The sequence below is a fragment of the Biomphalaria glabrata genome, chromosome 7, assembly GCF_947242115.1.
Source record: "Biomphalaria glabrata chromosome 7, xgBioGlab47.1, whole genome shotgun sequence".
Classification (NCBI taxonomy): Eukaryota; Metazoa; Mollusca; class Gastropoda; family Planorbidae; genus Biomphalaria; species Biomphalaria glabrata.
In genome coordinates, this window is record NC_074717.1 from 7,265,339 (window position 1) to 7,281,711 (window position 16,373).

Consider the following 16,373-nt stretch of genomic DNA (forward strand, 5'->3'; position numbering starts at 1 on the left):
TGTTTTGTAAAGTAGTTAAAAGAAGTAAAGGCTTTTTTTTTTTCAACCCTAACCTATAGATGTAACATATAATTTAGTTTTTAGATCTAGATCTAGTAATTGAACATATAAAATAAGAGTACTCTGGTCTCATAATTATTATTTTGCAATCTCTAGATACATAATCTAGGAAGATCTAAGTAATCTATTTAAATGTACATAAGATGATTAAAATCAACATGAATTATTTCCATCTAGGATTTTTGAAACATTATCTTATTATAAACAAACAGGAAATGGCTTTGTTTCATATATTTGCGTGAATATCCCAGAAATGATTTTGCATTATTTATAAACTTTGAAAACTAAAGATCATTACTTTTCTAAGACTTATTGGGGCGACTCCCCTTAGCGCTTAAAAAAGAGTTTACGTACATAAAAATCTATATATAGGTCTGTGAATGGATCAGTCGAGGATAAGAATTTATTTCCGGTTTCCAGTTAGTATAGTATATAAGTCTATGGTATAGGCTTTACGCAAGTACAGAGTATGTTCTTACAAAGCAATTTGAACTCACTCTGGTAAAAAAGTTCGAACAGGTTACTTCTCCCACACGCATGAGGAAATTTGTCTTACCATTTGTGCATACATTATAACTATAGAAACAAATCATACGTTCGCATTAGTTTCCCTCAAACGTTTCATATGAAATATTAACATCAGCTAGATCAGGGGTTCTCAACCTGTGAGTCGCGATACCCTTGGAGGTCGATTGACGATTTGCCAGGGGTCGCCTTTGACCATCGAAAATATGGATTGTTTTTGTCTACTCTTCTATTGCTGTATGTGTGTGTGAGGGGGGGGTCGCGGCAGAGTGGTGGGGGATTGTAAAAAGGGGTCGCCGAGCTTAAAAGGTTTAGAACCGCTGAGCTAGATCAATTCTATTCAATGATGCCATGACCAGAGGAACGAAGGAGATTTGTGTCCGTTTGTTTTCTGTTAACGGTATCTTGTATCTGAGCTACACAGAGAGAGCAGCTTCTTTGCTGAAGGAAAGCAGGACCCTGTAGCAATAAATTTCAGGAAAGTTGTAAGGATAAGCTAGGGAAAAGATAAAAAGTTCGGATTTCTAAGCAAAGTGTTAACAAGGATGGCTATCACGCTGCATCTTGCCGAATATGTGCCATCTTAAAAAAAAACCTCCATATCTGGTTGAACCAATCAAATAGCTTGCAGACAGGCATTCACATTTAAAGCCAACGCTATCCCAACGACGAAATCTGGAAAGGTTGTATGCAGGGGAGTCACCAAAACAGAAATTCTTTCTGTGTTAACATGTTTCGGACCAATAGAGAAGTCCTTTCTGTGTTTTACACAGATTCAAAAGTAAAGTAGCAGTTATACATAAAACACTACACCATAATCTTCAAATACAAAAACAAAATCTAATAAAATACTCAGAACGACACAATGATAAAGGCACATTCCTCGTTCCATATGCTAGAACAAATTTGTACAAATGCTCCTTCTTCCCTAGAGTTATTAGAGCATAGAATGGGTTGTCTGATCTAGCTAGGAAAACCAGTGACTTAGCAGAATTTAGGTGATTGGTCAATATACATGACTAAATGCATGACGCGTAGGACGTAATCATCTTCTTTTTTTTGTTGAAGTAAGGTCTGTATTATATAAGATAAGAAGATCAAATATTTCGGACGTTACATCAGATTATTTCGTCCCGGCTTAACCCTTAAAACGCGTGTGGTAGTTTAGCCTCTAAACATCAGAATTGTGTATGCACTCATTGTAAAACAGTTCAGCACTTTAAGGGTTAATTGCAGGGGGGGGGCAGCGAGAATGACAAAATCTGGGTTATTGAGACGGCTGTCCAAAGCGCAAATCACGCAGCCAGGCAGCCTTTGCCGAACGGCCACTCGTCCACTAAGCGTACATAACCGAGCGGTTGGCGTGACTTGTCCTTGCACATAATGAAACCCCGATCCCCAAAGAGAAATAATGAAATCTATCATGAGAGCCAAAACGAGGCAAACTTAAATAAGGCCGTTCTCGTATAACATGGCATAGCAGTGCTTTCAGAGAAGGCTTAAAAGCAGTGGATATAAGGTGGTCAGCTGAGAAGAGGCTGTAAAAATTGACGGTGATTGATCTTTACCTCAGCGCTGGGGGATCAAAGCCTTTATTTTAATTAATATTTTTTTTATAAAAGTTAGTACATCTCGTAGAGTTAAGCCTACTTTAAGATGGAAAGAATGGTTTAAGAATCAACATTTACAACCAATGGATGCTTGTTTCCAAACAACACAGGTAAACATTTGCTCAGGTCAATGTGGACATGATGTAATTAACTTAACGAATGTCCACGTCACGTGGTATACCGGATCGGCAAAAAAAAAAATATGAAACGAGTTATTCACGTAAATTACGATTTCGCCCGGCCTTGACCGAGTTGCCCGTTTGACTCTTTGAAAAATGAGATCGAAAAAGACACAAGCAGACGCTCTGCTCTATTTCTTAGGACGACCTTTGTGAACTAGATTTAACTTTTAATTTTTTTTTTGAAGTCGAACGTTTAGGACGACAAATGTTTTGCACCTTTTTAGCGGCCCCCGAAAAAGGAAAAGACTAAATTAGTTTTGTGTGGTGTGTCTGTCTGTCAGGTTCACATCTAGCTTCACCTTCACTCTTCACTTTCACCTATCCCTTGGTCTGCTGGACCGTTGGGGCACCACACAAGATTTGTCAACCTTCTTTCTCCATTTTTCTCTGTTATTTGCCTTTGATAGAATTTCATTCATTCTGATATTCTTTCTGAAAATATTGAAACCTGCCTTTTTGCCTGCCATGGTGGACCACTTTGTAACCTTGTTTTTCTATATTGTAATAAAAGTAATATTTAGTATTGTTCGCAAAAAAACAGTTACTCAAGTTATTTCAAATGTTATTAGTTAACTTTATTACGCATACAACTGTTTAGTTGTCTACCAGCAGTTTGGTGTTACAAGTCGACTACCGTCTTAGTGCTCTGTTAAAGTGGAAACGTGGGTCCTATGTTCTAAAGATCCTTGACCCTGGCCTTTTGGAATTCTTATGAATAAAAGACATTCACAGAACATTAAGATCTTTTGGTTACTTTCATTCGTATCCTCCTGCACTCTCGTTCATCATGTTCTTGGCTTTCTCTCTCTCCTGTTTTATATATATATATACACCTCTCTCTTTTTGGATCTCTCTTTTCTTTCTTGCTCTCGCTCTCGCTCTCTCTTCTATTTTCTCTCTCTCTTTATCTCTCTCTCTTTCTCTCTCTTTGTGTCTCTTTCTCTCTCTCTCTCTTTCTCTCTCTCTCTCTCTTCCTCTCTCTCTCTCTTTCTCTCTCTCTTTCTCTCTCTCTATCTCTTTTTCTCTCTTTCTCTCTCTCACTTTCTCTTTCTCTCTCTCTTTCTCTCTCTCTTTCTCTCTCTCTCTTTCTCTCTCTTTCTCTCTCTCTCTCTTTCTCTCTCTCTCTTTCTCTATCTTTCTTTCTCTCTCTTTTTCTAAATGGCTTGCCTGAATCAGCCAGGAAAACTTTGCAGAGTCACTGGTCAACATGCATGACTAGATTAACACATGGATGTGTATGTCGCAATTATCTTCTGTTATGACGGAACGTCTGTAAATTATAAGATAAGATAAACATTTTTTTTTTGTCATTAAGGAAATATTTTAAAAAAAAATAGCCAGTAGGGGATAGAACCCACGACGCTTGCTTTATTAACAAGAAGTTCTATCAACTTATTTAAATAGGATCCCAACTGTGTACTTAACCTGAACTTCAAATAAAAGATTCTTTAACAAAACCGCTCGACACCCCATCTGTCTGGAGCACATTTAGAACAAGTTGTTTCTTCCACTTCCCATTCTTGGATCAAGTTGACACTTTGCACATTTACAGGTGCCATTAGAGAACGGAATGGGTTGCCTGAATCAGACAAAAGTTTAACAGAGTTCAAGTCATTGATTAACATGCATGAATGGATTGGCACATGAAATGCGTAGAACGTAATTATTATTATTATTATTTGAAGTAACTTTTTAAATATATTCATTATTAATTAAGATTCATTGTTCCTAACAAAACATGAACCAATTAAAAAGTTGACCATTTAATAATATAACTAGTTTGTAATTTTTTTATATAGAAAAAAAAGAGAAATAAATTTTATAGTATTGAGAGATATATTTTTTCCGTTACATTTACCTAGTGTGCACTAAGTTGTTTATACATTTTTTAATTTTGAATTTTAACTTGTGGTTTTGAGTTTTTGACTTTTGTTTTTTTTTACCATTAGAAAGAAACGAAACTATTAGTATGAATTTAAATAAAAATCGCACTACACATAACACTCACAATATCACAAAGTAGAATGGCTATTTGAACGCTCTTGTTGTTTTGTTTTCTATTTTAAGTAATATATTCTTTTTTTTTTTAATTCAATTCAAACCTTAACTGACCTGTTCTTATTTCTGATTGTCTGTCTATTGTGAGGTAGGGTGGGGACCTCAAACGAGCACCTGCGTGGAAATGTAGAGACAGGCACCTTATCCATTTATGTTTCTTGTGTAGTTGTAGTCACCTTAATTCATCAGTCAATGTCCAGGAAGCAGGAGATGTTGAACACACATACACACACAAAATGGACTTATCAAATAGTGTTTGTGAAACAGGGGACATAATTTACGATCGTCAGGTCTAGAGCAAAATCCTTCGTAGTAGGTTCGGTAGACAGGAGTACAGACCAAGACAAGGGAAATGTCAGTTGACGAAGTAAGGCGAGAGAGAGAGAGAGAGAGAGAGAGAGAGAGAGAGAGAGAGAGAGAGAGCTAGGGGGGAAGATTCAATTGTCAGAGCCTATAAATCTACAATATCTTATACTGGTCATCCTTCATTATTTGTTTCCCCCCCCCCTCCCCCTAAGTTTTTCCACCTTTGTCCTTAACGTCCTTAGGTCCCGAATTATTTTGTCTTTTTAATGAGCATTCTGAGTAGACCCAGGATGAAAACATGGAAGGAACGGAACGATCGTTTTGTTAGTTTTTAATAGATATTAGATAACGTAAGGATGTCTGAATTAAATAGTTAAATACAGAAATTAGCCAGTCACCAAGGTAAGTAACTAAGTAGTAATAAAGTGAATTACTGGAATTACACAATAGCAGCCGAATAAAATAGGAGTAGGCCTATTGGTATCGATCTCCATGTGTTAACTGTCCAATATTAATAGTCACTATAGATGCACTAATATTTTAGTTCTGTGTAATTTTTCCTTTAACTCCTGGCATAACAAAATAAAAAAAATTTTTGTCAAAAAGACAATTGTTGATATTATTGTTGTTAAAATTCTGATTCGTTATTTGTGCATATTGTTTTTGATTAATATTTAATTTCATATTAAATAAATTGTAACTCAGTAGGCCCATTATGGAAACAATATTACATTAAGACTTCCAAATATTATTTTAAAACTGATACTAATCACTTCATTTTATGAATTTTAAATGTATTTTTTAATTCAATTTTAATTTGTTAAAAATTTACTTTTATCCCTTTCCTATATATATTTTTTGTGGGAGAAAAAAATTATTTAAAGAAAAGATAGTAGTTTAAAGTGTTTGGTATTATCTTGTTAGCGGTCCATGAAAGGGGATAAGCTGCTATTAGTTTGAGTGGTCACCCCTGACAGGGCAAAAGCCGCTATTTGTTTGTGTCTGTCCGTCCGTCTGTGTCTGTCAGTATGTGAAAACGTTTGTACACGTTATTTCTCCCACACTCAATCTCGGATTAATCAGAAATTTCGCACAATTATTTCTTGTTGATCTCTATAGCCTTTACTGGGATTGCGTAATTATGTTTCAAAATGATGACGAGTTGATCTGTACAGAACTTATTGAGAACTAGCAGTACACACCGGCTACGCCCGTTGATTGGTTCCTAGGCTTTATAATGTTTATCATGGCCGATATTCCCTTTTTGTTTTGTAACCGAGCCACATTGTAACAGTGCTGTGTGGCACTTGCGTAGAGCATTGGAGTTTTAATCCAAAGGTACAGAGTTCGATTCTTGGAATGGGAAATTTTTTCATAAACTTTTGGAGGCGCGGTGGCTGAGCGGTAAAGCGGGGGTCCCGGGTTCGAATCCTGGTGATGACTGGGTTTTTTAATTTCGGGATCTTTGGCGCCTCTGAGTCTACCCAGTTCTAATGGGTACCTGACATTTGTTGGGGAAAGGTAAAGGCAGTTGGTCGTTGTGCTGACCACATGACACCCTCGTCAATCGTAGGCCACAGAATCAGATGACCTTTAGATCATCTGCCATATAGACCAAAAGGTCTGAAAGAGGAAATTTACTTTTTTTTTTACATTGTAACAATAGACCTAACATACTTTTTAATCCTGTGAATTAGAGTATATGTTACAATGAAATTTCACGATCTGCTCTCTGTTTCCTTTTTCCTTTCTCTTTTTCGCAGCGTAATTTCTCTGATATAGACTTTTGACTTGATTTGGAAAGACCCGCTTCATAATGCGCTCCCAACACATACACCCTCTCAACCTGAAATGAAGTGGATTGTTTTTATGACAAGTCTAATAACTATTTGCACACTTACGTATGTAATCTTACCTAGCCTCAAATAATTGTCAAGAGTGCGGAAGGTGCGAAAACGTGCAGCGTGAAGTTTTAAACGGAAGTGCTTAATGTGGAACTCTTCTTTTAATTCATAAAGACATAAAAAATTAGGCAATGAATTCAAGCAATGTTTTCATTTCATGTCAACGCCAGCAAACTTTACGATAAGAGAAAGTTATGGGGGTGTCTAAAGATGAAATGATTTTGAATCCGAATGAGAGGAAGACTGTTGTGACCGAAACGTCTGGAGACATCCCAGCAGACGTCCAAGTGGAAGGCGGCGAAGAGAAAGCGAAGGCAGAAAGGGCAAAGGTCGAGAAGGCAAAGGCCGAGAAGACAGTGGTCTACTACAAGAGCAGGCAACCAAAATCAAAAGAAACAAAAGTCAGGGTAAGTAATCTATCACCTCAATGACACTACCTGGCGACAGTTTTGTCTACTGTTACATTTTTTTAGGGTCATGAGCTATGATCACGATGGTCCCGGTTCAAAACCTGCCCAATGCCATCTCCCGACGTGATACCAGAGATTTTGGATAGGGTGTAAGTAAAAGTTCCCCTTTCAGACCTTGTGGTCTATAGGGCAGATGATGTAAAGGTCATCTATTTCTGTGGCCTAGGGTTAATGAGGGTGTCATGTGGCCAGCACAACGACCAACCGCCTTTACTTTCCCCAACCGAAGTCAGATACCCATTAGAGTTGGGTGGACTCAGGGGCGCCCTAAAAATCTTGAAATTCAAAATCCCAGTCTTCACTGAGATTCAAACTCAGGACCTCAAGTTCGGAAACTAAGCGCTTAACCACTCAGCCACCGCGCCCCCCCCCCCCTGGATAGGATGTAATCATCCTTAATAAGGAACATCTGTAATATATATTTTAAAAAACAAAAGCAAATTTGTGGACACTTTGATATCACTTATAGAAATCTTTACTTTTTATTACACAGACTAAAACCTCTAAATATCAAGCGGTTTAAAAAAAAATTCTCATGGAACCTAGTGATGAAATTCTTTAAAAAATCAAACAAAGGATTGGAATTTTTTAAGAGTATTTAAAATATGAGTCCTTTGTTTCTGGACCCCTAAACTAAAGGAAAAACATAAAGAAACTAGAACAGGCGTAAAATAAAGCCGTGAGATTTATAACGAATGAATATTCTAATTTGACTAGAATAACAGCACAAGTCAAATCATAAAATCACCTTTGGGGCCTGATTTGTTGGAGGCACCTCTTCACCCATCTCTTTCTTTTGCCTTGAATAGAATATTTTTCAATGACGGGCCCGCCCATTCTTTTATATTGTCTTTTCATCGCTTTCTCTGTCTGCCTCTTTTTTTTTTTACTGCTACTGTTCCCTGAGCTCTCCAACTGTCTCCTTCAGAGGCCATCTGCTGCCAGCTTCTTTCCTCTATGCCAGTGAGGGCAGAATGGCGCCTGAGTGGATCTTGATAGCACTAAAAAGGGGGGGGGGAGGAATGAATATTATAATATAACATGGAAATGTCATAATGTAGCACCAAATAGCTAATCTAATCTCACATGTAGCCACTCGTAGATGATTGCAGAAAGTAGAAGATTTAATGCGAACATTAACTGTATCAAGGCCGGCCTTAGATAATTAGAGGCCCTAGCCGAAGTGAACTTGGCAGCCCCAAATGAAATTTAAAAATAAACAGCTAAAAGAAAAATTAAATTGCGAAATTTATTTAAAAAGTATGTACTCCAACAATGGTATTGGGGACAAGTTTCGCAATTTCTTCTTTAAAAATAATTGTTTTGTGTCCAATGCCAGGCCCCCAACCAATCGGAAGCTCTAGTCGGATAATACGTCTGCTTATGACGATAAGTGACCTTTGTGGGACCTTGCACCTTTATCCTTTACTTTATTTTTGATGTACTGATACCAAACAGCACAGCTCTAAAAAAAACTTTGTTTAGGTACGCTGTAAGGTAAATAAAAAGAAGTGAATGTTGCATATTGCATTGTCTTAACAGTTTGTGCACATTTAAGGAGCTTTCTGTTTTTGCTGCAGTAGAAAGAATGGATATTAATGAATACTAATACTAGAAAGTTTAAATGTCACTTATATGTTTAAGAAGTGAATAATTTTTTTTTCTGAAGGAAACCTCAGCATTAGTGCATTTAGCGTTTTCATCGTAAGAATCATTGGGCCCTAGGCCTCTTTTCTTTCTCTTGCCTCTTTTTGAGTGTTTGTTTCGCCTCGTTAACTTTAGGAGGCAGGGAGAAATCAGTTATAAAGTAAAATGACGAAATATTAATATCTATATTGATACATTAGTCATTAGAAATGAATAAATTGCTAGATAGATAGATAGATAGATAGATAGATAGACAGACAGACAGACAGACAGACAGACAGACAGACAGACAGACAGACAGACAGAGATAGATAGATAGATAGATAGATAGATAGATAGATAGATAGATAGATAGATAGATAGATAGAGACAGACAGACAGACAGACAGACAGACGGACGGACGGACCAAAAGAGAGAAGGGATGGATTATAGAAATGGATAGATAGCCAATGTATTGAGTCTTTGAAATGAAAGACTTCTAACAAAACATTATTTCTTAACAATTACGTAAGATTCGTAAAGTATGCACAAAGATTTGTTAGTCGTACCAAAGGCAGCATAGAATGATATCTACTACGTGCAAAAGAATATCAACAAGAACAATAGTAGTCGAAGAAATTATGTAATCATGTCTTGTTAACAGGATGTAACCATCTATCTTGCATTACTCTCCCGAAAGCCAATTTCTGTTTTCTTTTGATCTGTTTCATCTATGCATGGATTTCTGAGTTATCGATGTGTGCCTGGGAATTCGCCTACGGCGGCGCTGTCTGCAGTCTCTGAATGCCTTTGTTTTATTTTCACTGCGTTGTGTATTGGTCGTTGTTTACCTCTTGGCTTTTATTGTTTATTGTTCTGTCTTTGCGTATAAGACGAAGGACTTGTGACCGATACGTTCTATTGTAATCAACAATGTGTTTCAGACTTGTTCAGCATTACTCTCATACGATGGAAAGAATCACATGAATAAGTAAACACAGCAAGTCAATGTCTAGGTTTTTTAAAAACAAGCCTATCTAAAATCTATACATTTTGACAAAGAAATGAGGAGTTCTCTTTTTGTTACATGTATAGAAAGTGTCTGACCCATTTCTTTCTTATGAATCGATCTTGTTTAAAGGAACGTAATCTCACATAGACCAAGAGCTTGTTCTAGCTTGTAGACGCTTTAGATCCTTTGCACTTACTGTGTTTGTATCTCTTTACAATCCTCGCTCTCTCTGTATCTTTCTATTTCTCTCTCCATCTCTTTGTATTTTATTTTACTTTATTTCACTTTCCCTTTCTCTCTCTTAACTCACTCTGTCTGTCTGTCTGTCTGTCTGTCTAAAAAAAAGTTTGAACATGTTTTTTTTTGGTCCTCCCATTCCCCATTCTCTGATCAAGTTAAAACTTTTGCACAATTATGCATTGAACCTGACAGGACAAGATTCAATAAAAAAAAATTAACTAATTAGTAAATTAATTATTGGTGTTTAATTATTTTGTTTGATATCAAAATAACGGGAATAAATGCTACTTAAAACAAATTAATTCCACTTATCTTATTCATGGCAAACCAGTAACACAGACTAAAAACGCAAAATACCTAGGTGTTATAATAAATGAAAAACTGTCATGGAATCCACATATTGATGAAACTATAAAAAAAAAATTAAACAAAGCATTAGGATTTAATAAAAGAAATTTCTATAAATCAAATAAGAACATAAAACTAAAATGTTATTTAACCTTGGTTAGGCCAATAATAGAATATGCATCCTCCTTTAGGGACCCCTCAACTCAAGAAAACATTAAGAAACTGGAACCAGTGGCGTAACTAAGGGGGGGAGGGGGATGGGGGGGGAGAATTTTAAAATCCCCCCGGGCCCCCACCTAGGGGGGAGGGCCCAAATGGGTGTCCGAAATTTATTTGTAAATACATAAATTAATATATTTGATTGATAAATAGTGTCAACGGGTGTCTTTTTTTAATCAACATTTATGGATTAAATTTATCACAAAGACTAAACCTAGATATTTTAAAAATATTTTTGCCGCACAGATCAGTTTTTAAAGATTGACTTCTGTTTTCCACTTTAAACTTTGTTGCCACGAATAAAACTGCATGATATACAGCGAATTCCAGATATCTTGTTACCTTTACTAATAATCTAAATGGCGAGTATTATATGGCTACACTAATTAACCTTGAAGCAAAATTTACAGAATCGAGTATAACTAAAAGTTATTCTTAACAATGCTAAAATTGTCAATTAATCGGGTTTGGCGTCTATAATTTCAGAATTAAACTTCACACTCGAGTTATTACCCCTTTATTCATCTTTCCTCAATCCAATGATCTAATCCTTTTGCTTTCGCACAAAACATAAACAAAAAATAATGACGTAATATCATATAATATTAATACATCCTTCCTATTGAAGTTATTATCACACCATTCCTTTTAAAGTTCTTAATAGTGATATCTACTAGCAGGGCCGGCCCTAGCATTTGCGGGGCCCTATGCAAAACGGATCGCGCGGGGCCTAGTCTGGGTAGGGATAAGCATAATGTCAAAATTATTATTTTTTGAATTAGAAAATAGGCCTACTTTCGTCTTTGCAATACATTTTTATCAAATGAAAGCTCGCAGCCTCGCAATGCCACTTTTTAATTATTGGCACCCCAAAACGTCAATTTCGTCTATTCTTCAGGAGATTTGAATAAATTCAAAAAAAGTTCAGGACTTTATCGTATATTTTGCCTTTTCATGAGATTTCCTGGAGGCCCTGAAAAATCAGGAGGTCGCGAAAACCCTGTTATTTTATATACGTTATAATTGTTTAATTTAATAATGTACACTTGGAATTAGCACGGGGCCTATGAAAGCGCGGCGCCCACTGCGACCGGCACTGTCTACTAGGAACTTTAACAATTCGTCCACTTCTGGTTGTCTTGACTGAACAAGTTCTCTAGATGTTGGTCTATAACTGTCTGTTTCGTTTGTAGCAACAGTTTGCAGTTCATTGTCTTCATCGGTATCATAGTACCCAGAGATGTCTTCATCGAAACTCTTATTTAAAAAGCGTTGATTTCTTCTGTATGTTATTCCATTGTTTGCCTTTATGATGTAAGATCTGGGTGCTGAATTTTTTTTTATGACAACTGCTTTCTGCCATGTTTGACCTAGACGAACTCTCCGACAGAATAATCTTTAGGTAGTCTTGCTTTTGCATCGTATTTCACTTAGCTTTTCATCTGTCGTTCGTTGAGTAATGTCTCTGCATTTTCAGCTACCAATGGTTTCAGAAGTTTGTGATCAGTTGGAATGATTCCCTGAGTCTTCTACTCGTCAGCAGTTGTGATGGTGAATACGGCAGTCCACTTATCGGAGTATTTCTATACTCGAGCATAACGAGATATGGATCTTTCCCACTTTTGTATACTCTGAATCCTTTTGCTTTCGCACAAAACATAAACAACCAACAATGACGTAATGCCATATAATATTAGCACATAATCTTCTTCATGCAGTGGAAAATTACGATTTTTTTGCTTATCTTGAATTCTGGTCAAAGCTCCTGTGCCCAATTAATATAGTTCGGAAGAAACTACAAAAGTCTGGACTGCATATACGGGAATCTGCTGAAGAAATTAGTACCCTTTCATACTTTCTGCAAAATGAAGAGAAACTGACAAAAACCCAATCCATCGAAAAATCAAAAGAAGGTAGTGAATACTATGGATTCCCTGTAATCAAAACAACCATATGAAAGAAAAGACTTGATGGGAAGTTGAGTTCTAATGTAGGACTGTCAATACAACTGCAATTCAAACGTGTTGCGACAGAAGTGCTGGACAGATTTCATATGGAGATGAAGGGAAGATTCCAAAGGCTGGAAAGAAAATGGATATCCGATACCTTTAAGTTTCTTCTTGAACCAAGACACCTGTTAGAAGACACGCTTGTGACAAACTGTGCTACTTTTCCTGTTTGTATGATGAAATAAATGGAAAATCGCTTTTTCAATGATGTCATTGATGCACGAGCACTTTTCATCAACAAACAGTAATACAATCACCAATAGACATATTGAGGAAACAGGCTTCATATGGGAATTACGTGTGCTCAGACTTTGCAACCTCCTCCGAATACCGCTAACTCAGGCCACTTCCATTACGTCATGTGAGAGATCATTCTCAAAGCTCAAGCTCATCAAAAAGTATCTCAGGAGCACAATGACGCAAGAAAGGCTTATCATGGTTTTAATGTCAGTGAAGTCACAAATACTAGAAAGTATCGATGTAGTTGATGTTATAGATGTCTTTGCTGCACAGAATGCAGGACGTGAAGCGATATCAATTTAGATTTGTCACTTGTGCATTATTTAACTAATAAACAACGATATTATTCATTAAAAGAGTCTTGATGATTACTTTTTGTTAAGTTTACTGATATACTGAACCAATTTGATTTGAGGCTTATATATTTTTGCGTACATTATCTCATGTCATATGTCGAATGTCAAAATGCAAGGGGCCCCCAAAGAGGTCAATCTCCCCGGGCCCCCAAATCCCTAGTTACGCCCCTGACTGGAACATACACAAAATAGAGCAGTGAGATTCATAACAGATGAATATTCACATTTGACTAGAGTAACACCATTAGTAAAATCACTAAATTTAGAAAGCCTTCAGGACAGAAGACTGAAAAGTAAAGTAGCAATTATGCATAAAACACTGAACCATAATCTTCAAATACAAAAACAAAATTTAATAAAATACTCCGAAAGACACAAAGATAACGACACACGCACTGTCCCATATGCTAGGACAAATTTGTACAAATACTCCTTCTTCCCTAGTGCTATTAGAGCATGGAATGGATTGCCTGAGCTAGCCAGGAAAACCAGTGACTTGGCAGAATTTAAGTCATTGGTTAATATGTATGACTAAATGCATGACGCGTAAGACATAATCATCTTCTTTTTTGAAGTAACGTCTGTATTATATAAGATAAGATAATGAGAGATGTGGATGTATGTATGGAGCTAATCCCCTTATTTTGCGTTGACATTTTCTCCCACTTCCCATTCTCGGATCAAGTTGAAATTTTGAATAATTATTCATAGTCAATGACAATACAAGAATCAATCCGAAAATTAACCTATTAGTTTATCATTTAATAATAATTGATTTTCCTTATAGTGCAAAAAAGGGTGCTAAACCCTGTAATTTTCCATGTAAATGGCAGCAATTAGCGGTTCTTTCCCTTAGATAACCTTTGTTTTTTTTTTGTTTTTTTAATTATTCTTTTTTTTTTCTATTGCTTGTTGTATGTCTCCATGCCACTATTTATCTCTTCCTTCCATTCTCTCTATTTCTTTCTCTCCATTTGCTCTCTCTCTCTCTCTCTCTCTCTCATGCTCTTCGGATTTATCTCGCCGACTAGGTCGTCTCTTTTTCTCTCCCTTCCTGGTTGTGTGGTACGCATTTATGACTATCGTCTCGATGGTCCTGCGTTCGAACCTTGCTCGTCGGCTTCGTCCTGAGGCAGGTTTGAACCAAGATAAAATCTAATAATCTTCAATTCTGATGGGACATTAGAAATACACACATACACAAATGCATATTTAAATTAATTCCTCATCACCCTCTTTTTTTTTCTCTCTCTCTTTCTCTCTCTTTCTTTATCTCTCTCTCTCTCTCTCTCTCTCTCTCTCTCTTTCTCTCTTAGTTTCTTCACTTTGAAACCTTTTCCTGACTCATGATTATTGTACCCGGCCAATGCTTCTCAGCCTCACCGTGGCGCGCGGGTGGAAACGGTCGTCAGAGGAGACAATTAGGTCACTAGGGACGCAAAAAAGAACCCGTTGCGTGCGAGACCAATCGTTATAGAAGGCCTCAACACTGACCTGCGACGTCACAACCTGTGGGCAGTTTAGACCAATAGCTCTTTGCCACGTCGTACAGTCCTGTGACGTGGCAACGAGCAATTGGTCTCCACTGCCCTGAAGACCTTGTGATATCTTGAAGTTGACAAGATAAACTATCGCCGTAGAAAGAACTAAAAAAAAATTAATATAGCGATTACTGTTTGATTAATGGTTACAATTAAAAAGAGTTTCTAAGACTTAAAATAGAATTTAAAAAAAAAAAGAAAGTCTATAAATAGACCTGCAAATAGCAAATATAAAGCAGCATAATCTCCCCTGTTTCCTCTTTTTTTTTGTTTCGTTTCGTTCTTCCTTCTTTTTGATTCTCTTCAATTTCCGTTACATATAATAAAAACTCTGCTTGTTATACATGTAGTGACGTAAGTATAATAACATGACGGAAATGGAAATTTATTACGAAGTAAGGGGCAGGGAAGAAGAAGGAGCATTGGGGGCAGGGAAGAAGGAGCATTGGGGGCAGCTTGACGTTTGGTAATGACTCATGCTTGTGCCTTCCCGCTGTGTTCTTTTTTTTTTTTTAAACGTTGTCTCTGGCTTCTTACGACTTTAGACGACCGGCCTTGACCTTTGTATGACGTCATCCATTCAGGGAGGGGAATCATGTAAGTTCAAGTGGAGAGGTTTACCTGACATTAAAAAGTAGCGGGGGGGGGGATTTGATTTCCTTTGTTGAAAGGTTTGAGCCACTTACTTTAAACTAACATAAAGATTGTGGGCGCTTGTTTTCGGCAAACTGCAGGTCGTTTGGTATGCGCTCTGGGCTGTCGTGCGTTGGTCGCCATGGTGTCGGGTTCGAACCTTGCCCGCTGTCCTTCCCGGTCAGCCTGCGGGAGGATTAGGTTATGTTGTTATTATCTGCAAATCTGAAGGAACATTTTTTTTAAAAAATCTAAAACAAACTTTGCGCCTATGACTTAGAAATCGAAATAATATAGATGAGTAGATACAACTTTAGTGTCCTGAAATACGAAAACTGTTGCTTGAAGCATTATCTATGCCAGAGACGCCCAAAATATGGCGCCAGTGGTGCGATGTTAGTTCATACTGAAGCCGCAAAGGCTGGACAGCTTTGGTGATGTGGCCAGGCGTGTCAGAAATTGTTAGGGTCCCCAGACCAAAAATCAAGAGAGAGAGAGAGAGAATTCGCCCTAAAAGTTTCAATAGACAAATAATATTGACAAAAATATGTTTTTATTTTGTACCTGCTTACACTTTGAAGACATTTCCACCCTATTGTGTACAGAGTTCATACAGTAATTATAAAAGTACTTTTTAATTATGATCATCCCATTTGTCTATTCTCAGACACATTTTTCCTTTCTTTCAGTCCACGTTGGTGTCATATACGTGTAGAAGAGCCAACGCAGTCAGACGAACCGTTCAGTCAAATAAACATTGTTTTGAAATATTCATGTCTATTGACCTAATCAATTAGACCAGTCCTGTCCCGTGAGAGGGGAGTTAATCATCAGGTGGTGCCAATATCGTTAGACAGTCTCACCGGAACTGTCCTCCTAATTCATTATGTTTCCGCTTCCGGATTCTCTTTTTAACCTTTGCTTCAACTCCTAGGGATAAACAGGTGATATATAGAGAGACAGTAGAGTGAATACGATATTTTCTAATTAGAGGATCTGGTGGTTTAAATATAGAGAAATAACAGCAAGGTCC

General features: G+C 37.1%; 1 protein-coding gene across 1 annotated transcript in view; it reads left to right on the plus strand.

Annotated features, from left to right (window-relative positions):
* Window positions 1-5,083: 5,083 nt before the first annotated feature.
* Window positions 5,084-16,373, plus strand: part of LOC106069891 (H(+)/Cl(-) exchange transporter 7-like) — a 106,612-nt gene continuing 95,322 nt past the window's right edge. The window contains exons 1-2 of the mRNA XM_056035062.1: window positions 5,084-5,143; window positions 6,505-7,052. Coding sequence (XP_055891037.1) covers window positions 6,840-7,052 — 213 coding nt within the window. The 5' untranslated portion in view covers window positions 5,084-5,143; window positions 6,505-6,839. The remainder of the gene's footprint in view (window positions 5,144-6,504; window positions 7,053-16,373) is intronic.